Source organism: Eubalaena glacialis, chromosome 1 (assembly GCF_028564815.1).
Source record: "Eubalaena glacialis isolate mEubGla1 chromosome 1, mEubGla1.1.hap2.+ XY, whole genome shotgun sequence".
NCBI lineage: Eukaryota > Metazoa > Chordata > Mammalia > Artiodactyla > Balaenidae > Eubalaena > Eubalaena glacialis.
Window position 1 is genome coordinate 89,602,821 of NC_083716.1, and position 23,761 is coordinate 89,626,581.

A 23,761-nucleotide genomic window follows, 5' to 3' on the forward strand; every position below is an offset into this window, starting at 1 on the left:
CTCACTGTTAGGCAAAAGACTGAGCAGTTTATATGCATTATCACATTTATCCTCTCATCAAGTAGGCTTACACAAATTGTCCATGGTCACACAGCTAGTAAGTGGTAGAACCAAATCCACGCCCTTCTACTACATTCTGGGAGGTGATTGATACCAGGTGTGTTAGATCTTCTCAGGTGTAAATGACAAAAGAAAATGAAAATTTCCTCAAATGGGCTTAAGCAAGCCAAAAAAGAAATTAATTGCTTCCCATAACTATAGGTCTAGTGATTGACCTTCTGGCACAGTTGGAACCAGGGGCTCAAGCAGTATCATCCAAACTTGATCTCTCAGCCCTTGTTTTCTGTATTAGTTACTCTCTTGTAAGCTCTCTTCATCCTCTTCTCTTGCCAGTAGTTTCAGCCTTACATCCTGGAGATACACAGTTGACCCTTGAAGAGCAGGGGTTTGAACTGCGGGGAGTCCACTTATAGGATTTTTTTCAAAGTAAATACAGCACGACCTGCTGTTGGTTGAGTCCCCAGATGCTGAACCACAGACATGAAGGAACTATGTATACAAAGGACAGACTGTAATTTATACTTGGAGGTTTGATTGCTCGGGGGGTTGTTGTCCCTAACCCCGGCATTGTTCAAGGGTCAGCTGTACACAGAGAGAGAGCTTCCGTTTACCAGGGGCTCTGACAAAAATCCTTGAGTCGAGTCCCGTTGGCTCTGATTGGCCTGGGCTGTGTGCTTATTTGTGAACCAGTCTCTGGCCAGGCTTGAACCATGTGCTGAACCTGGAGGGTACAGAGTGAGCCTCACCCAGACATAGGCACTGAGGATGACAGATCAGCATTGCCCTAGGAAATGAGGCTGCTGGAACGAGAACAGGGGGAATGGACGCTGCGCAAACCAAAGCAGATGTCCGCACACGGGCAGGGATGAAGTCCCCCTGTGACTGTGTGAGGAGTGTACCAGGAATGATGATAGTGGCTAACATTCATTGGATGCTTACTGGGTACCACGTGCAATGCTAGCCCTTTATATGCATTCTCTTTTTAATCCTCACAGTAGCCCTTTGAGATATATACAGTCCACCCTCCTTATCCGTGGATTCCGCATACATGGATTCAGCCAACTGTGGATCAGAAATATTGGGAAAAAATATTCAGAAAGTTCCAAAAAGCAAAACTTGAATTTGCTGCAATGCTGGCAACTACAGTTGACCCTCGAACAACACAAGTTGAACAACACAAGTCCACTTATATGCACATTTTTTTCATTAGCAAGTACTGCAGTACTATACTATCGGCAGTTGGTTGAATCTGTGGATGCGGAACTACAGATCCGAAGGAACCTCAGATACAGAGGGCCAACTAGAAGTTATACTCAGGTGTTTGGCTGCGTGGCAGGTCAGTACCCCTAACCCCTGTTCAGGGGTCAGCTATATTCACATAGCATTTACATTGTATTAGGTATTATAAGTAATCTAGAGATGATTTTAAATATATGGGGAATGTGTGTAGGTTATTTGCAAATACTGTGCTATTTTATATAAGGAACTTGAGCATCCATGGATTTTGGTATCCAAGGAATAAATCCCCATGGATACTGAGGGACAGCTGTACTGTTGGTATCCCCACACGTAGCTAGTAAGTAGCAGAGCTGAAATTATAATCCAGGCTGGCCAGCTGCAAATCTTAATATACTTACTTAACCATTATACTATAAGTTGCTTTATCTCCTCTATACCACCATAACATTTCTATACCACCATAACATTTTTTTTTAAGGGCCTTTTATTTATTTATTTTTATTTTATTTATTTTATTTTTGGCTGCGTTGGGTCTTCGTTGCTGTGCACAGGCTTTCTCTAGTTGTGTTGAGCGGGGGCTACTCTTCACTGCAGTGCGCGGGCTTCTCATTGCGGCAGCCTCTCCCATTGCGGAGCACGGGCTCTAGGCGCATGGGCTCAGCAGTTGTGGCTCGTGGGCTCTAGAGTGCAGGCTCAGTAGTTGTGGTGCACGGGCCCAGCTGCTCCGCGGCACGTGGGATCTTCCCAGACCAGGGCTCGAACCCGTGTCCCCTGCATTGGCAGGCGGATTCTTAACCACTGCGCCACCAGGGAAGTCCCCGCCATAACATTTTATTTGTGTTTTTTTCATTGTATTTTTCACAGTTTGTCTATTATAGTTGGGGAGTTACAGCGGTTTAGAGCGTAGTGAATCAGACCTAGGTTACCATTTGTTCTATATAATATGCTTTTAATAAACATTTGTTAATGTGACTTAAATAACATTTACCTTAAATGTTATGGTGGAAATTCCTTGTTATTTTAAAAATTAAATTCTCATTTTTTCCCTTTTTAAAATGTTTTGTGCCATTTATTTATTTATTTATTTATTTGGGCTGTGCCGCACGGCGTGTGGAATCTTAGTTCCCCGACCAGGGATTGAACCCAGGCCCTCGGCAGTGAAAGCGCGGAGTCCTAACCGCTGGACCGCCAGGGAATTCCCTGTGCTTTATATTTTAACCTCACAAGTGGCTTTTTATATTTAGCCACAGAACACTTCTTTTTTTCTAAGACTTTTTATACCATCCTTGAATATGTAAAATTCTAGTTGAATTGTTGCATTTTAGTGTGTCTCTAGAGATTATGAAAATTTTTTTTGTTAATCTTGGTTGAGCCTTTATAACAGTAGTTTCAGAATCTTACCCAGTATTTCTGTAAATGTTTTTTTTTTTCAAAAAAACAAAACAAAATAAAGCTAATAGTGCTTCTGCAAGGCTTTTGTCATCAGAGTAATTTATTGAGGTCACCCCGTTTATTTATTAGAATTGGATATTCACAAAACTGAGCCGATATCCTAATGTGTCCGCATTTGAGATGTTTATTTTAAGCAGTGAGTGTTCTGTACTGACTAATAAAGTTTGAGTTTTTAGACCAATAGAAGTTATCAAGTACTGTTTAATTTTGGCATCCATTATTACGTGCGTTGTGATGCCAGTTATATTTCTTCTAATCCTGTCGGTTTGAAATGTCTCCTCTATGTCATTATAAAGGAAGCAGTGTAGGATTGGAAATTGGGAGACCCAGATTTTTGTCCTTTGGATCTCTAGTTAGAGGGGTCTCTTAACTGAAGAGTTTGGACCAGACCTTTATGGTCTCTTCCAGTTTTAAAATTCTAGAGTTTCTGTTTTCAATTTCTGCTATATCAGAAGTACTGCCAGATGGAACGTATAGTCTTCGAGCTAGATTGGAAGGTTATGTAGTCCAGGTTCCTCGTTTCAGAGCTAGAGAAAGCTGGCTAGACGACGTGGTCCACGAGCTCCGCCACTCAGCGGCAGATGTAGCAGGGACGGGGGGTTTCTGCCTCTGCTGCTCTGCACTCCTCTTTCCTCAGAAGAGTTGTGCCAAGGGGAGCACAGCTAGCATGCATTTATGTGACTAAAGAAACATTTTATTAGGCATGTTGCTAGCTGCCAAGATGCATAAACGAGGGAATGTGCATGAAAAGCCACATAGTGTGGAGCCTCAAAACTGGGCTGTGGAGTCCAGCAAACCTGGGTTCACAGTCTAGCTGGCTGCTTAGCGCTGCGGCCTCAGGTAAGTTAGCCATTCTGGATCTCAGTGGCCTTGTCCGTATATTGAGGACATTAGCATTCTATACAACTGTTGTAAGGATTAAATGAGATAATAAAGATTCTACCAATACTTCGCAAGGTGCCTGGTGCATAGTAGGCTCTTGTAGAGATTATAATGAAGGTGTTCATGAAGGAAGAAAGGAATTAAGATGTACAGAACTCTTTCCTTTGTTGTCTTGTTTAGCTCACGTCCTCTTGTGAGATAGTGCTAATTCTAATTTCTCAAATGAGGAGACAGCTCTGAAGGTTTGGGACTTCTCCCACGCCCCATAGCTGTCGGTCGTAGCTAACACGGCTAACGCTCTCTGTTTCCCAGGCTGTGTTTTAAGCACTTTTTGTGTCCTAGCTTATTTGCCATGCAGGTCAGGTATACCGTTGTTATTTTCACTTTACAGACAAGAGAAATCAGGCACAGCAAAGTTAAATAACCTCCCCAGTGACCCAGCACATAGAGTGCAGGCAGTCCCTGTGTCCTTCCTTTATTTCATGTGGCGTTTTGGGAATGTAAAAGCCATGTTGCAAACTGGAAAGCACTACGTAAGAAGGGGTGCTATTTTATCTTGGTCCCTGCACTCGGGAGATGACAGTCCACTGGGGATGTGTCTTCTCCATGCTAAACCTACTCACTTCTACCACTGTTACTTACGGGACGTTGTTTGGCCATTTTTTTTTTTTTTTTTTTTTATTTATTTATTTATTTATTATTTTTGGCTGTGTTTGGTCTTCGTTGCTGTGCGCGGGCTTTCTCTAGTTGCGGCAGTGTGGGCTACTCTTCCTTGTGGTGCTCGGGGTTCTCAATGCGGTGGCTTCTCTTGTTCCGGAGCGCGGGCTCTAGGAGCATGGGCTTCATTAGTTGCGGCACGCGGGCTCAAGCTGCTCTGTAGCATGTGGGATCTTCCAGGTGCAGGGCTCAAACCCGTGTCCCCTGCATTGGCAGGCGGATTCTTAACCACTGCGCCACCAGGGAAGCCCCATTTTTTTTTTCTTAATAATACTCCAGCTTGTCAGTATTCTTCCTCTAATGTGTCCCCAGAAATGGATACAGGCTTCAGATATGGCCTGAGTAGTACAGAATCTAGGAACTGTTTAATGTTGCTTAATGTCGCAGTAGCTTTTTAGTAACACAGTGGCTGGTTTAAGTTTATGGTCAACCCAAACTCCTAGATTTGGGGAGTGTTTTGTTTTTTAAGATATCTGTTGTCTAAACTGTCTTACCCCCATTTTATAGTTTACTCTGCCCCCCAGGAGTTGTGAGAATTAAATGAAAGAATGACTATAAAGTTCTTGGCACAGTGACCGGCATGTAGTGATACCTCAATAAATGGTGGTGGTTTTCCTGTTATATATATTTATCTAAACTCTTCCCCTTCAGGAAAGTTATACTGATAGATTCTTCTATTTTTGTGATTCAAGATCATTGATAATGATCAAAATTTGTGGTCAGGTTTCTGAGTGGCTACATTTGGGTAGAAATAAATGTAATTGAAGTTAAGTTTAAGGAAGGGTTGTAGAGAAATGGGAAGTAACATTTGAGAATCATATAAACTATTCTCACGCTTCTACTGTTTGTTTTAAATTCTGTTAGGTAATTTTAACCATTGTGGTTTGGTCTGCATGTTAAGTGTTTGGGAGAAGAAAAGTTTGTATTGTTGCAGTACTACCCTCTGCAAAGCCTTTTAAGATATGAGATGTTTACACACACACACAAAAAAAAAAATTGATGAAAAGGTAGATTAGGTAGAGGCTAAAGACAGAATAGAATCTCCAGGCAGACAGGGGCCAGATGTGGGATTTATAGAGAAGCAACCTGTTAGTTTGTCCAGCTCATGTTCCACCATCTTATCAATCAGATATATGAGAATTTTTTCAAGGTGTATCTGGTTGGTTCTTCATAATTAATTTACTTAAAATTCTCTCAAACTGTATACAAAAGTGGAGCCTCACCTTAAGACTTCTTGCAACATTCTCTGCAAATTAGTCACATCCTTATAACAGTGGCCCATCTCATGGCCCATCAGTGACTTTGGTGAGAGTCACTGGGCCCCATCGCCCTCCAGAACCAAAACAAAACTTCCTCTTCCGTCAGCAGCGTATGTAGAGATAATATTGAATAACGGTAAAATTCTGCCTACAGTAGATTTACACATAATGATGTTGATCAGATGAGCTGGATAGATCTGTTATTAACAGGATTCAATAAACATTGTGACATAAAGATTAACCTGGGCCAGCGGAAAACTGTAGCTCAAAGAAATAGGTGGCTCTGAAGAATAGGGGAGAAGAAGCAGGGTGGCACAGATGCTTGTTCTGGAGGGCAGTGGGAACAAGGGTTGGGAATACTGGATGTCAGTACTTAGTTACTGGCAATATGCCTGGAAGTCACTAGGCATAAGGGTTTAGAGAACTTGAATTCTTAATAGTTGTTATGGAAATCTTGTATTCCTTTTAGACTGTTTTTCTAAACCACTCACTAGGTACACTTGAACATTCTTAAAAATAAGCTATGCCTAGGGCCAAAATAAAGTCACATGGTACTGAATGAAAACCAGTCTGTAGGCTTCATTTAGTAACCCTGCCTGTGTGTGTGTGTGTGTGTGTGTGTGTGTGTGGTGTGTATGTTATTTTTGTCATTCCTTGCAAGTAGAAAGCTGTTGAACTTCAAATTTACTTCTTATGACCTAATAATACTTCTGTCAACCTTTAGCATAGATGGTAAAACTCAACTTCTATTTTAAATGTATTAAGGTTGTTTACATTATTCCCAACCTCCCCCCTTAGTCATTAATTGATTTATTCAGCACATAGTTGAGCACTTACGTTTGGCACAGATTAGGAAAGCCTGGTTCATGCCCTGTAGGAGTCCAAAATCTGATCGGAAAACCCAGAAAATAAGTATTATAAAGGTGTCTAGATATGGCGATTTATAAATAGTTAAGCAAGTATCCTCAGGATGATATGAAAAGCAAAGAACGTTAAAGAGCATTAAACTCACTCAGAGTGATAAAAGTAGAATAGAGGTTAACTGTATTTGAACCGGGCCGTAATTATTTTCTAAGACCAGATCTGGCTCTTACATGGATTACATTCCCGTGCAGTGATTTGGAGAGGCATATTAAACCCTTCAGCACTTAAAACAAAGCCCAGATAGGTTTATTTGTAAAATGTAGATAGTCGCTTTCCTGCATGACTCATGGAGCCGTTGCAGGACTGAAATGAGATGCGCTGTATGCAAGTCCTGTAAACTGGAGTTCTCTCCCAGTAAACTCGTCCTCACAAATGCTGCAACCTGAATCTCTGTCAGTCACGCCACAAAAGCTTTTCAGAAGTGCTTGGTTCTCTGCCTACAAAGAGAGTTGTGCTGTTATTATTGAAAAAAAAAGAATCAACTCATTATTGGAATTATTGATTTCTTAAGAGTCTGGAGTTATGTTTTTATGACCATGAGTTGTATGTTCTTATGAACTCAGAAAGAGTGCTGACTCTGTCTATTAAATCTTAAAATGAAAAAAGCATTTTAGTGACTACTGAATATCTCTCCAAGCATTGAGGTTAGGGCTGAGTTTAAACTTTTAAGTACTGCGTTTGAGCCCATTCATTTTGGGAATATTTTTTAAAATCTGACTTTTGTTGTTACTGTTGCATTGATTCTACATCAAGAACATTAAAAATAAAAAACAAGCATTTTGATAAACCATTATGGAAAAGAATATAAAAAAAGAATGTCTGTACATGTGTAACTGAGTCACTTTGCTGTACAGCAGAGAGGGGCACAACATTGTAAATCAACTACACTTCAATTAAAAAAAAAACCCACAGGATTTGGAATCACAAAACAAAACAGAAAAAACAACCCAGGGGCTTCCCTGGTGGCGCGGTGGTTAAGAATCCGACTGCCAATGCAGGGGACATGGGTTCGAGCCCTGGTCCGGGAAGATCCCACATGCCGCGGAGCAACTAAGCCCATGCACCACAACTACTGAGCCTGCGCTCTAGAGCCTGAAAGTCATAACTACTGAGCCTGCGCTCTAGAGCCCACGAGCCACAACTACTGAAGCCCGTGCGCCTAGAGCCCGTGCTCCACAATGAGAAAAGCCACCGCAATGAGAAGCCTGTGCACCGCAACAAAGAGTAGCCCCCGCTCACCACAACTAGAGAAAAGCCCGCGCGCAGCAACGAAGACCCAACGCAGCCAAAGAAAAAAAAAAACCCAACATTTTTTCCTCTATAGAGTAACCCAAAAGAGGAAACAGCTAGCTGTTTGCCAGCTCCAGAAAGAAAAGCAGACTCATTACTTTGCAGCTATACTTTGGTGCTACTCTATCACCTACTCAAGTGAATGAAAACTCAGAGCTGATTGTATCACTTCCTAGCTCAGAACTCTTCGGTGGCTCCCTATTACCCACCAGATAAAATCAAGTTAATTATCGAGGAGCACTCACCTTCCGGGAAGGGGCTTTGCCTGTGTCCAGCCTCGTGCTCACACTTTGGGCTCCCCCTGCTTGCAGTTTATACACAGCACACGCCCGACCTCGTAACACCGTGCTGTTCCTTGTCTTCATTTGTGACTTTTCCTTTTCCTGGAATGTTCTCCCTCTCCTCTTTGCCTAGCTAATTTGTACTCTTCTTTCAAGACCCATTTATCGAGAAGTTTTCCCTGATCCCAGCTTCCCCCAGTGGAATAATGCTCAGTGCCTAGTCTGGTCATTTTAATTGTTGGTTGTGTTGAAATGATTAGTTTTCCTTTCCGTTCCGCTGGAATGTAAGTTCTTCATGAGCAGGGACTGTCTTCCTACCAGCGTGCTCGTGAACCCTGAGTCTCCGCGTGTTCAGAACTGGACCCCTCGTCTCCCGCAGCCCCTGCCCTGAGCCTGTGCCGCCTGTTGTCTTCGTTCGTTTAGGGTGGTTACCGTTTTCCAGCTTCTCAAGCCAGAACCTTGGAGTCATACTCTCTCTCTTGCCCCGTGCCAGTCCCTCTGGGAATCCTGCTCGTGCCGCCTTCAAAACAGAATGAGAGTGCAGCCACTTCTTACCACTGTGGTCCAAGCCGTCAGCGTACTTCGCCTGAGTTATTGCAGTAGCCTTCTCACTCACCTCCTGCCTTCCACCCTTGCCAGCCTTCAGTCTGTTTTCCACATCAGGGGTTGCAGACTTTCTGCAAAGGGCCAGATGGTAAAAATTTTAGGCTTTGTGGACCAAACAGTCTTTGTCACAGCTACTCAGTCCTGTCGTGGCATGAAGACAGCCATAGATGATAATACGTAAACAAATGAGCGTTCCAATAAGAAACGGGCAGCGGGCGGTAGTTTTCCAGCCATTGCTCCACGTGGCAGCCAGATTGCTCAAAGCCCTCCAGCGACCTCTCTCTTACTTAGTCCTTTCAGTGGTGTCTGCAGCCCCCAGCTCTTCACCTCTGACCTCATCTCACACTGTCCCCTGCTTTGCTCTCTCCTCTCCAGGCACACTGACGCTCCTTTCCCTCCGACCGGCCAGGCACACTGTGCCTGGAACATTCAGTTCCTCATCTCTTTCAGATTTGCTCAGAGTCAGCTTCTCAGAGAGGTCTGCCTGACCACCCCATTAATAATTATAACCCCAGCATTGTACTCCCCATTCCTGTTTTTTTTTTAACAATGCTTATCTTCTCACGTACTATTTATTGTGCTCTGTGTTGACTTAATTATTATGTTTGTCCTTTCTCCTCCTAACAGAATATGTTCCCTGAAGGCAGTCGCTTTTTTAATCTGTCTGTTCATTATTGTACCCCCAAGATCTAGAACAGTGTCCGACATATAGTAAATGCTCAGAAAATAGTTGTTGAATGAATGAACAAATAGTGGATATTTTTAAGGTTGTTGTTGTTGTTTTTTTAATGCGTTCTTCCTTCTCTGTCACTGCACCAAATCCTGTCTGTTTCACAGTCTTAATTTTGCCTTAGTTTTCCTGTCCTCTCCAGTCCTGTGCCCCTTCATCCGGGCTCGCATCTCTCACGTGCATGTCAGTAACCTCTAATCCCCGGTCATCCACTCCATCCCCTATGAGTAGCCTGAGTGATGTTTGGAAAGTTGAAATATGGTTATTTTGCTACTGTTATTTGAAATTTGGCCCTCTGATAATCAGAATCCTATGGAGTGCTTGTTTAAAATTCTGAGATCGTAGGCCTCATCCCATACTTACTAAATCAAGATTTCAAGTATGGGGTTTGGAACCATATTTTAAGAAGTAGACCAGATGATTCTTAGTGAACACATTTGGGTTCACTGGCTTGTAAAACAAACTCCTGAGCAAGTCGTTGAGAGCCGTTCTGCCGGCCCCTGCCCGTCTATCCTGCCTCATCTCCCCCCGTCCTGCCCCACCACTTCACGTACCAGCGGTGCTCACCTGTTTGTGGTCCTCTCAGGGTGCCGTATTTGTTGCTGCTTTTTCCAAATATTGTGTTTACTCAGGATCTCCCCCTACTCTGGAAGAGTTCTGTGCTTATCCTTCAAAATTCTGCTCATTTGTCACTTTCTCCATCAAGTATTTTCTGCCGCCCCATTCCCACGAGTGCATTGATCATCTTTGCTGTCTGGATACCTTGTATAAAACTCTGTTTTGTTTATTACACTGTCCTGGATGCCTTTGTGTGACTGTCTCCCTGTTATGACCCGCCTGAGCCAATTCCGTTGTTTAGGTATTAGGCTCTTTTTGAGAGATACTGCTCACGTTTGCAGCTACAGATAAGTGAGTACTGTTGATCTCCTCCCCCAAAACTGAGCTTCCAGATGGCATGTTACTATGAAAACGAAACTCAGACTGAGCTCTGCCACACACACAAAAAGAGTCTTAGAGGCTGTTTTCTAAACTGGATGGAATCTCTAGTCTCCATTCGTTTAGAAACTCTGACAAGCACCTTTTATGAAAGGTTTATTCCAGGCAGAAGTGCTAATATGGTTTTAGTATTCATTTTAACCTAGATGAGATCAGACAACAGAATTCCCTTAGAGGGGACTAATCACAGAACCAGCAGGAACCTTAAGGCCTAGGGTACCATCCCAAAGCGTATAGGCCACTGGGTTCCCTAGACATCTATGTATGTGCTCATGCAAGAGCAGTGGTCCCTGTTTGATATCTAGCCAAACCACATGGCTTACTCACCACTCTTTTCTAATACTGTAGTCATTTCTAATATCGATTATGCTAATCACCAAACTCTCTGGATTTGAAGAGAGATAAGGATCCTGGGCTTACCTGAGGTTTCTGATTAGAAGCTTTCGGCATGAACCAATGACTGTCTGTATCCAGGAGTGGTTTTGCAAACGTTAACTGGCAATCCAGGATGAATATCAGGACCCTCTAATCCAAGCCCTCCCGTCCTCCGTTAAAACAAATGAGCACTCTCTATGCTGAAATAATTTAAATAGTTTAATCACACCTCTCTTCCAGACTCTGGAATTTCAGGAAGCAGGTGTTGAACTTTCATCTCTGTATCCCCAGGCCTAGCGAGGTGCTGAAGTGAATGAGGTGCTGAAGTGAATGTTTGTAACGTTAAGCAGCTGGGGGTTTTGTTTGTTTGTTTGAATGCTAAATTGCAAACTCTGCCAGAGAGTTATATCAATAATAAAACAAGTTTGCCATAGCTGTCAGCGACTGTGTCTTACCGTGCACCTCCTTGCGTGGGCTGGAATGCAGTCGTGTCGCTCCTGGAGATCCAGCTGAGGCCTGCCCGGGGTCCCCGCCTCCTTGTGCAGAGAGGTTGCTCTGTCCTCCTCCTCCGGTTTCAGCTTGGGGTGCTGCGGGTGACTGCCCTAGACACAGAGCCCGGCTTAGGAACCTGAGGGAGAGTTGTGCAGAGCTGGTGAGATTGCAGCCGAGGCTAACAAATGACAGGTCTCCTCTGACAGCAGAGCCAGGCGGCTCAAATATAAACTGCTTCCCCAGACCGATTCCTGATTTGTAAAGTAGAACTGTATCAGTTCCTTGCTAAAAGGGAAAAGGAGTGCAGTAAGGCATCATTATATATCTCTAGATTACACTGCCTGTTGGGACATTGCTCTTAAGCAGGTTGAGTTTTAAATGTATATTGAAGTTTTTTTTCTTTGGGTCTAGAATCAGGGCCCAATAAGGAAAGTAGTGTGTCTGGTGTTGGATTAAACAGTCCATCATGGTTGGGCCATTTGAGGAGTAATTTGCAGCAATACTGTTTATTATGTTTCCTTTTTTTTCCTGCATTTTTCATTCCTGTGAGTATGGAGAGAAGAGTCTCTTGGACTTTTTAAAACTTTAATTTATATTAGTAATCATTATGGTTACACTCTGCCTTACTACACAAATTATAACTAGCTTGTATTAAAATATTCTATAGGAGCATAGTAAAAATGTTGAAATTGTTCTTGTATTATATGATAGAAGATTAATAAAGAGCTCTCAAAAATCAGTAGAGAAATGATGAATAACCCAATAGGAAAGTGAATAAAGGATGTGAGTAAGCAGTCAACAAAAGAATTAAATAGCAAGTAAACATATGAAAAATGTTTACTCATAAATTGAGATGTGATTAAAACATTAATAATATAAGTTTTTACCTATTTTAAAAGAATAAAACTTAACAGCCGGGTTGGCATATGGGTGGGAATATATATGTACTCATACAAAGTATAGGATTCTGAAGGACATTTTGGCAATAAAAGTTTTTAAAGATTTATGTTTCACTTCCAGGAATTTGATTTCAGGGAGTTATTGAGGATGTTTACAGTGATTAGAGCTCCAAAACTCTTCTCGATCACAGTATTGTTTATAATAACAAAAAGTTTGAAAAAACATTTTAAGGAAACAACGTAAATGCCCTTATATGTCCTGTTTTATAATATGTCTTTAATCACTTACAATTAGTCAAAAAAGAATTAGTAAAAAAATTAGTCAAAATTCATTTACAATTGGTCAACTTTTGGCTAGTTATTTAACTGTTTTCCTGTGATGAGGAAAGCCACAAAGCTTAATGAGTTCTTACTCTAAATGAGCTTATTCCATAAGAACGTGTCCTCTGTTCCGTCTCTCCTCCCTACACTCTCTTCCTTCCGTGGCACTCTCCGGCAGCCGCATCGCCTCACCTGTCCCCTGTGAAGATGGCGCCGAACCCACATCTCCAGCCGTGACCTCTTTTTGGAGTTCCAGACTCGCATTCCCAACTGCCTTTTGAACATCTCCACCCAGATGGCCTAGCAGCATGGCAAACTCAGTATGTCCACAAAAAGGAACTCATCTTTCCCAAACCCATATTCCCTACTTCCATTAATGGTCTGTTCATCTCAACCAGACACAAACCCTCTTAAACCGTCTTTGACTCCACTCTGTCCCTTGCTCTGTCTGTGAGAGCGCGTACTAAGTCCGTTCACTGTTCTCAGTCTTTACCCCTCCCCCTTCTGCTGATACTGTGTCTTGCTCCCTCTTTCCCACACCCTTCACACAGCCCCTCCTCTCGATCAGGCTGTCATTTCTTTTCTTTGTCTATTGCAGTTGTGATCCGACTGGTATCCTCAGTGTCATTTTTCTTCTGCCCCCTTTCCCAAATCCATCCTGTATTCTACTTGTCATGTTTCTGAAGCACAGTTCTCTGATCATGTTGCTCCCTTGCCCCAAAATGATGGCTTCCCTCTACCTGTAGTATAAAGGTTCCTTATTCCTAAGTCTGGCCCACCTTACCTTTTCCGTTTTCTTCCCCCTTCTCATGAACCCTGGGCTTTAGCAAATCTGAGTAATGTTCTTTATTTTCTCGTTTAAAACTTCCCTTAGTTAATTCACTCCGTGAATTGAAGTGCCCTCTTCTTCCATAAAGTCTGCCATGATCTATCATAATACTGTCTCGGTACCTCCTTTTACATTCCCCTCTTTCTCCCTGGAATTAGTCGAGTAAGTTTTATCCAGTACTGAACTTCTGAATGGTCTTTATCGCCCTGTGTGGACTGGAGGCTTGTACCAGGAGAAACTGCCCTTGTTCTTATCGCTATTGTCCTTTTTCCCTGTGCTAGTTGTATTTTTTCCATGATACAGATTTGAAAAATTTACCTCCCCAAACACAAAGTCGAAGTTTATTTATGGTGAGATATGTTATTTATAACATTGAAGTTTAGCAAATAAGTCAAGAGACTTAAAATTTTAAATGCCTGTGATTGCCCTTCCTCATTACCCCTGTTTAACATGCTAATTAATGCAGTGAACAAAATTCATAACTTTATGAAGTTTTTAATTGTCTCTTTTAGGAAATGAGATGAACTAAGCAGGTGTAATTGAAATCTGCAGTTTTAAAAACTAGATTATTCTTATAGTAAATACCAACTTGCTGTTAGTCTAGTTCTCTTGATGACCTGTTTTCCCTGTATTTGAGCTAGATTTTGTGGACCCCAGAGGTAGTGATAGTGGTGGGTGCGTGTGCTTTGGGAATGAAGGAGGAGGAGACTTAAAAGCTGTAACTGCAGGGCTGGAGGCAACCTTCTGCAGCACATCTGGACGTGGGAGGACCGAGCCTTATGCACGTGTGTATCGCTGCGGCAGGTGGGCAGTCAGGCCGAACAGGGCCCCACTGGAGCCAGGAACTGGGGAGGCTGCAGAGCCGGCGATTTTCCCTCTGGGCTCCTCAGGGTCTCTGGGGCCTTTGGCAGGCTTTCTATTCTCATTATAGTTCAGTTTTCTGATCTCCAAAATGGAGACATTAATTGTACCTAACCTCATAAACTTGTTGTGAAGACGAGATGAGACGGTAATCCTTGCCTGGCTCAAGGTAAGTGCTTACTAAATGTTAACTGTCAACGTCTACAAAGGGCAGAGGGCTGGCGACCCTGGGGCAATATAGTTTAATAGAATACATTTTCAGATAGTAAAGCTTCTCCCCTCATTCAGGGTAAATATAGTACTTTGATAGCCTGTAAAATTTTACTTTTCTTAGCTTTGAATCAATGTTTTAAAATAATTCAGTTCAAAAAGGAAAAAGGAAAAAAGTTTCCTGGTTCAACTTCATATTGAATACAAGCCTTCCAATGCTAGAAATAAATGTCTTCAGATTCCAAAGAGGTATCGCAAGCCTCTTGCTTCCTTTTATTCTTAGAGTAAAAAAACAAATTTATGGTGTTTCTTATCTTAAGAACGCCCTCAATCACGTATATTTTCATATCAAAAAGGAAAAAATAGTATTTAATTGTTTTGCTTATGTTTAAATAGACTTTTCCTAATGGGAAACTGAAATATTTAAAGTTGGTGTCTCAAAGAGATGTCAGATTAGGAATGTACCTCAGAATGATATAGTAGGCAATTGCATTGTTTCTTTTTCAGGCTAATGTCTAGACTCTTCCACTGTCTTCCAACCCAACCCTTATAGGAGTGTGAGGTCGTGTCTGCTACTCCTCAGAAAGGACAGAAGGATAACCAGGGAGTATCGCTCCACTCCCCAACAAATCTCTAGGGATAGAGATATTTCACTTTTTCTTCGTAGACTTTAATGCCTTTCCTTATCCTTAGGACCAGTACATACAGTGTAAATCTCTTGGAACAATTTTATCCTTTATAGGTGTGTCTTAGTCCATTTGGGCTGCTATAACAAAATACCACAGACTGGGTAGCTTATTAACACAGAAATGTATTGCTCACAGCCCTAGGGGCTGGGAAGTCCGAAATCAAGGCGACCATGCTGGTCACTGTCTGGTGAGGGCCCTTTACTGGTTCGTAGCCAGCGACTTCTGGTTGTGTCCTTATGTGGGGGAAGGGGCAGGGTTACCTCCAGAGGCCCTTTATAAGAGCACTAATCCATTCATGAGGGCTTCCCCTTTGTGACCTCAGCACCTCCCAAAGGTCCCACCTCCTAAGTCTTTGGGGGTTAGAATTTCAACATGTGAATTTAGGAAGGAACACAAACATTCAGACCATAGCAGTGTGCATTATCTTACAATAATCTTTCATATAAACCCCAGAATAGGGAAGCTGCCGTCTTAAAAGCTTTTGTGGTGGCCATCGCCACCCAAGGACCACAGTGGCTCACTGCTGCTTACCTTTCATGTCCTTCTTCCTCTGCTGAATTGTCAAGATTTCATCCTATTTTTACCAAATTAACTTTACTACTTAAGTAATTAAGTGACAGAGCAGACCGTTATAAAAATACCCCACTGTCCCCTCAGCTGTTTCCTATGTTTGTCATGCTTATACTGTTTGCTTTTTATCCCTTCACCTTTCCAAATCACATCTGTCCTTTAAAGATAAGCTGGGGTCATGAGTAGCTCAGAACCATGTCCCTTTATTTTATCCCACATGTATAATTCCTTTTTTTCAGAATTCTTTTTCTGTTTATTATTTGCACTACTCAGTTTTGTAAGTTGATTTGTAAGTGCCTGGTGTTTTCTTTCTTTCCAGTTGCCTGTTGTTTTCTTTCTTTCCAGTTAAGTCCTTTCAGACAGATATCACACTGACCCTTTTTGTAGTGTGATATGGTAGGTATTCCATAAATATTTTTTAATACTGCTAATGACTTCTAGACTAATAACGTGCTCAAGCAGGTAAAATCAGGTGTAGAATGAGTTGTTATTAGTTGCTTTATCAAGAGATTAAGAGAAAATAAATTGAATTTATTAAAAGTATTGTGAATAAGAATCTTCTGCATATTAAAAACAAACAAAACAAGAACAGTAATATCAAGAGTCTTTTTTACACACATATATATAAAATATACCAGGAAGGGGCTTCCCTTGTGGCGCAGTGGTTAAGAATCTGCCTGCCAGGCAGGGGACACAGGTTCAATCCCTGGTCTGGGAAGATCCCACATGCTGTGGAGCAGCTAACCCCAAGCGCCACAGCTACTGAGGCTGCTCTCTAGAGCCCACAAGCCACAACTACTGAGCCCATGAGCCACAACTAATGAAGCCCGCATGCCTAGAGCCCATGCTCCACAACAAGAGAAGCCATGACAATGAGGAGCCCACGCACCGCAGCGAAGATCCAATGCAGCCAAAAATAAATAAATAAATATTTTTTAAAATTAAAAAATATATATATATACCAGGAAAACAAAATTACCAGTTAAGACATAAAGCATAAATATTATTTCAAACCTGGAAGCACTATGTTACATTTAAGGAACTTTAAATTTTGATAATCCAAACCATAGCTAAGGATAACTTTATTTAAATATGAATACTTATTTTAAATATAACAGCTTCCAGATTTCATGAGACGTTATAGAAATACCTTTTTGTGTTTTCTAGAATACAAATGGGGAGGAGTCTCAGGACGTACATGAATGGCTAAGTGCAGTTTCACTGTGTCATTTTTAGGCCACACAGATACTTGAATGAATTTATGACCCTTCCAAATCTTTGCATGTTTCCTACAAAATTTATCTTTCCCCGGAACCTCTAGGAGTTTGGCTGTTTCGGGTCTCAGGTTTTCCATGACGATCTGCTTTTTCTGGGTATGCTTGGCTCTCCTTTTTCCTCTTAGAGTCTCTAGTTGTAGGCACGGGAGGGCTTGTCTGTGTTCTGGGATCAGGATCGCCTTGCTTCCTTCTCATTTACGCATCCCTCTTATTTTATAGCCACCCGCAGTTAGCTGTAATTATTGAGAGGCCGTCTAGTTCGCTGGGTTACGCTGGCGTTTTGCATTTTATCCTTTTACAGTTGTACTAATGTACTACTGCCTTTCCTGCGGCTGGTATTGACAGGTCAAGCTGGCAGATAAAATGCAGGCCCTGTGTGTCACTGATCCCCTTCTCCTTCCTTCCTTTCTCTACATTTGGTGGCGTCCCTGCCACCAGAGCAGAGCTAAAGGGATGTAGGGAACAGCAGACCAGGCTAAAGTGGTAATGGCACCTCAGATAATACATTTAGGTGGGCGTGAGTGAGCTATATCAGGGATTACAAAATTTAATTAATACAATTGTTTAAAGCTTTTATTGCATCTTTTATTTTTTCCAAAAGTCTCACTTGGAATTCAAAGGACACAGATAAGTGCTGCCCCTAGTTGAAGGCTGGGGCAAGACCAAACAAATGTTTGGCCTCTTCTCATTTTACTGGACCCCCCGCCAGTGGCCACCCCCAGGTACCTCCAGTAACCCTAAGGAAAGCGGAGTAGAAGTGACTGACACAAACAGATCCCGTTTTGAGGCATAATCCTGGTGTCTTCAGTTCTGTTCTACTCTGGGATGTCTGGCTCATCGTGACTGTCGCTGAGAAACTCCTTTCCTACCCTGTGCATGTTACTAAAACCACTCTTTCACCTAGTGCTTCCATCTTGGTAAATAGTTAGCTGCATTCACTCAGTTACAGGCTGAAACCTGCAGTCACCCTTGACTCTTTCCTACTCTCCGCTTCCAGCCCCTGAGCACATCATGTTGGTTTTCTGCCTTCAGGATACATCCCACCTTGCCACCCTGGTCAGCCTCTTTTTTGTTTTTCTCCTAGAAACAAACTGCGGTAGCCAATTAGCAGTCTTCTTTTTTCACTCTCCCCCCCCAGTCCCCCAGCACACACACCACAGTCTAGTACAGTGGTCAGTTACACGGGTTCTGAAACCAGACTGCCCGCATTCACACCTGGGTCTACTGTCATATGTCATTAAGAACATTAATTAACCTTTCTGGGCCTCAGTTTCCTTAACAGTTAAATGAAGAGGAGGAGGATGGCACTAGTTACCGCATACAGTTGTGTCAGATAAGTTATTACACATAAATTACTTAGAGTATTGCTTGGCAAATAGTAAACGTCCAGTGAATGTTAGGTAGTGGGTGCTATTGAGGTTATTGCAATTGTTATTTTTTATTCATACAGAATCTAAAGTGACCTTCTTCAGACACTCATCAGATGTCTGCTCCGTTGGCCTCCTGTCACTTTTAGAGCAGTACCCAGAGTCCTCACCACGGCCTGCTGGACCCCCTCTGACCGTCCTTTGCCCGCGCTCCTTTTCCTGCAGCGGTCCTGCTGCTGTTCTCCACCTGCCCCGCCACTTCTGCCTCTGTGCTCGTGGTCCCTCTGCCGGACGTGCTCACCCCGCACACGGACACACGACTCGCCACTCCCTTCCTTTCGTCTCTGCTCAGTGTTAGCCCCTCAGAGCAGTCCTCCCGGGCCAGTGTTCCGGAGTATCGTTCTGTCATTTTCTGTATCCTTCAACCTAACACGTTATTGACCGGAGATGTATTAACGCCACAGACGTTAGTTTCTGCAAAAATCCCCCAGTCAGTAATGTGTTATCTTTTCACAAGATATGAAGAAAATTATCGCTACCTAACATCACGTTATATATCTATTTGTTTGTTGATTATTTACCCCACTATGCTGAGTGCCATAATAAATGAAAGCAAGAGACCTTGTTCATCATTTTAGCCCCAGGGCCTTTCATGTACATAGTAGGTGCTCAAGAGGTGTTTGTTAAATGGAGGGATGGGATGGGGTGGATGATCAAAGAAGGATTTTCCCATTTGTTCTTACACGAGAAATCCTGAGGTTACAAACCAGATAGTTGGAGGGAGGCCTGAGTAAACTTTCTCGAGGTGAGAACTCCTTAGGGAAGAGTTCAGGTTGATTTTTCTTTTCTTTTCTTTTTTTTTCCTTCTTTTTTGTTGATAAGAATGTATCAAGTAACTTACCATAATTGTCTCCATTAATCATATACGGATTAATTGTGTTATTAAATTAGTACCTTTTTATAGTTACTGTTCAAGGTCTGCTACATATGCCTTTCCTTTGCAGCTAATGACAAGGAAATTGGGTTTATCTTTTATTGAGCGTTATTAAATGCAAGAAGCATGTCATTCTCCCTCTTATTGCAACCTCAGATCACAAGAAAAGGGATTTAAAGTCTGTCTAGAATTATGAAAAATAGAGACATAAGTAATCGTCACCAAAAATTCTTCTTCTGGTAAAGAGCAGTAGGTCCAGGTGTCTATGAAAATGTGATATGTTTTTAAGCGTTCAGGTTTAAAATGCTTTCTAGGCCCTCAGAGATAGAACAGAGTTATTTGTTCACTTAGGAATTTTAAAAATTAGCATTTGCCGTTTATCTTAAATAATGATGTAATTTAATTACTGTTTGGTGACTTTATACTAATTCATTGACATTAATACTGATCCATTAACTCTAACACGTGGAGAAATTAGAGAAAGAATTTCAAGAATAACTGGTAATCTTGAGCATCTTTGTTTTTGTTTTCTTTGTAATTCCTGAGATTTGAAAAAAAAATTACCCTTACTAATTTCACTTGATTATAATGTACTACATTTCTAGGACATGCAAGTTATTTGGTGCTTTTTATTTTGGGCCTCTCTTACGCCTTCATACTTAAACCCAACAGTCTTCTGAACTACATCTTGCTATAACCTGAGTGAAAAAATGACTTTCTGATTTGAAGAGGGGTTCGTCACATGCTAATTTGTCATTTAGCCTTTTTTTAAAAATCACTGACGTTAAATGAGTTAATGTTTGGAGTTGATCTTCTAAATTGTGCCTGTCCAAATTGGTACCACTCAGAGATGGTATCAGAGGAGGTGTGTGACTGTCGGACGGTAACGCAGGTGTTCTGTGGCGAGCTCAGCGAGGGTGGCCATCTCCCATGGAGCAGGACAAAGCCCACCTGATCTTGATTATCGGCATGAGTAACGATCACGAAAGAGGATCCTGCAGGCTTTCCGATCCTTCCACGTCAGCTTTTCCCATTGCTGTAAGGCAGAATTCACCACACTTTGCATTGTTCACCAGCCTACCCTGTGTTTTTTATTAATGTCAACATAGAAGATTTTTACCTCTTCTATCTACAAACATGATTTTTATTAGACAAAGAATTTAAGTGTAAGTCAGAGTAGCCAAAAATCAGAGATCTTTGCTGTAAGCTGTTTTCCCTTTTTATTCATACGTGGACTTTTTAATTTATTATTGTTATTATTATTATTACAGGCCATGGTTGCTTGTTATCCAGGCAACGGAACGGGTTATGTACGTCATGTCGATAATCCAAATGGAGATGGAAGATGTGTGACATGTATATATTATCTTAATAAAGACTGGGATGCCAAGGTATGCCACCTCATTGAGCATTTTTTTTTTCTTACAGGTATTTTTTCCTCACAAGTAGTGTTAAGATTCATACTCCTCATAGGTGAGACTGTATTTAAAACGTGGAACAGTTAAACATTTCTCCTTAGATATGTTTCATTCAGGTATTAGGAGTGGATCTTTGTTAACATGAAACAGATCCTAATAGAACTCAAAAAGTAGATTCCCTTATTTCGGATGTTGAAACATTCATATCCAAAATTTAACTTTTCCAGAAGTATCTTCTATTAAAGTAATATCCCTTCTAATAGTTTTTATAAAAACACTTCTGAGAATGTTTGTTTTATCATGACTTTTGCGGGAGATTATGTATTATGATTATGAAGAGTTATTTGCTCTTTAGCGCCTGCATTTTGTGCTTTGCATTGTTGCAGAGGTGTTGTCTGGCACTGGGCTATGGGTTATTGGAGGCAGGATTTCTTCGTCCCCGGATTATGAAAAACTAGAAGTTTATCGGTACTGAAAAATCCTGTAAAACCAGTTAGAATGTACAACGCATCCAGTTTCTCGTGTTACAAATATTTATTCCCTTAACATCAGCCTGAGTTTCACTTAAGTTTAAATTATTTAAACTTTAGAAGTGTGTCATGTATTATTGCACTGGAGATTGTATAAACTAATTTTTCGTTGATTTTTTAAAAAAAAACCTCTTTTTATTTACATGTACTGAAGCAAAATATTTAGATAGAAAAGTGAACATAATGTATAGCCCAGTGGATTTTCAGAGAGTGAACACACTTGTGTAGCCAAGGTAATTTTTAAAAAATCAAATAACCTTTAAAACACCTTCTTCCACCACACACATACACACACAAATGGAAATCACCAGGTCTTAAATGTAAAAAACTTAGTCCTGTTCTAAAAGCAAATCCTAAAACTTAGAATATGCTCACAGTGATCCAGTAATCTTTCTATATCATACTGATTTAAAGAATTTCCTCTGTCCTTGATACTCTATGTAGAAGACCCTAAAGATTCCACACAGAAACTGTTAGAACTGATAAATGAATTCAGCAAGGTAGCAGGATACAAGATTAATATACAGAAATCTGTTGCATTTCTTTACACTAACAATGAAATATCAGAAAGAGAAAGTAAAAAAAATTCTGTTTAAAATCACATCATAAAAAGAATATATCTAGGAATAAATCTAACCAAGGAGGTGAAGGACTTACATGCTGAGAACTATAAGACACTGATAAAGGAAATCAAAGATGATGCAAGGAAAAGGGAAGATAGTCCATGCTTTTGGATTGGAAGAATTAATATAGTTAAAATATGGCCATATAACCCAAAGCAGTCTACAGATTTAATGAAATCCCCATCAGATTAGCCATGACATTTTTCACATAACTAGAACAGATCATCCTAAAATTTATATAGAATCACAAAAAAACCAGAATTGCCAAAGCGATCCTGAGGAAAAAGAACAAAGCTGGAGGCACAGCCCTCCCAGACTTCAGACTATACTCCAAAGCTACAGTAATCAAAACAGCATGGTGTTGGCACAGAAACAGACATATGGATCGGTGGGACAGAATAGAGAGCCCAGAAACAAACCCACACACCTATGGTCAATTAATCTTTGACAGAGAAGGCAAGAATATACAGTGGGGAAAAGACAGTCTCTCCAGCACGTGGTGCTGGGAAAGTTGGACAGCCGCGTGTAAATCAGTGACGTTAGAACACATACTCACACCACGCACAGAAATAGACTCAAAATGGCTTAACGACTTAAATATAAGACATGACAACATAAAACTCCTAGAAGAGAACACAGGCAAAACATCCTCCGACATAAATCGTACCAATGTTTTTCTCAGGTCAGTATCCCAAGGCAATAGAAACAAAAGCAAACATAAACAAATGGGACCTAATCAAACTTATAAGCTTTTGCACAGCAAGGGAAACCATAAACAAAAAGAAAAGACAACCTATGCACTGGGAGAAAATATTTGCAAACAGTGCGACCGACAAAGGCTTAATTTCCAGAATATACAGCTCATACAATTCAATAACAAAACAAACAAACAACCCAATCAGAAAATGGCAGAAGACCTAAGTAGACATTTCTCCAAAGAAGACATGCAGATGGCCAACAGACACATGAAAAGATGCTCAGCATTACTAATTATTAGAGAAATGAAAATCAAAAGTACAATGAGGTAACACCTCACAGAATGGTCAGAATGGCCATCATCAAAAAGTCTACAAATAATAAATGCTGGAGAGGGTGTGGAGAAAAGGGAACCCTCTTGCACTGTTGGTGGGAATGTAAATTGGTGCAGCCACTATGGAGAACAGTATGGCGGTTCCTTAAAAAACTAGAAAGAGTTACCATATGATCCAGTAATCCCACTCCTGGGCATATATCTGGAAAAGACGAAAGCTCTAATTCAAAAAGATACATACACCCCAGTGTTCATAGCGGCACTATTTACAATAGCCAAGACATGGAAGCAACCTAAGGGTCTATCAACAGAGGAATGGATAAAGAAGATGCGGTACATATATACAATGGAATACTACTCAGGTACAAAAAAAGAACAAAATAATGCCATTTGCAGCAACATGGATGAACTTAGAGATTATCATGCTAAGTGAAGTAAGTCAGACAAAGGCAAATATTATATGATATCACTTATATGTAGAATCTAAAAAATATTACAAATGAACTTATTTACAAAATAGACTCAGACATAGAAAACAAACTTATGGTTACCAAAGGGGAAAGGGGGGAGGGATAAATTGGGAGTATGGGATTAACAGATGCACACTACCTATATATAAAATAGGTAAACAAGGATTTACTATATAGCACAGGGAACCGTATCCAATATCTTGTAATAAACTATAATTGAGGGCTTCCCTGGTGGCGCAGTGGTTGAGAATCTGCCTGGCAATGCAGGGGACACGGGTTCGAGCCCTGGTCTGGGAGGATCCCACATGCCGCGGAGCAACTAGGCCCGTGAGCCACAATTACTGAGCCTGCGCATCTGGAGCCTGTGCTCCGCAACAAGAGAGGCCGCGATAGTGAGAGGCCCGCGCACCGCGATGAAGAGTGGCCCCCA

General features: G+C 41.3%; 1 protein-coding gene across 4 annotated transcripts in view; it reads left to right on the forward strand.

The window, feature by feature from the left end:
• EGLN1 (egl-9 family hypoxia inducible factor 1) overlaps positions 1-23,761 on the forward strand; it is a 71,318-nt gene that overhangs the window by 25,444 nt on the left and 22,113 nt on the right. For 3 of the 4 annotated variants that reach the window (XM_061182606.1, XM_061182614.1, XM_061182623.1), the window contains exon 2: positions 20,532-20,651. The exons of the other annotated variant lie outside the window; for it this stretch is intronic. In XM_061182606.1, coding sequence (XP_061038589.1) covers positions 20,532-20,651 — 120 coding nt within the window. The remainder of the gene's footprint in view (positions 1-20,531; positions 20,652-23,761) is intronic. 4 annotated transcript variants of the gene reach the window in all.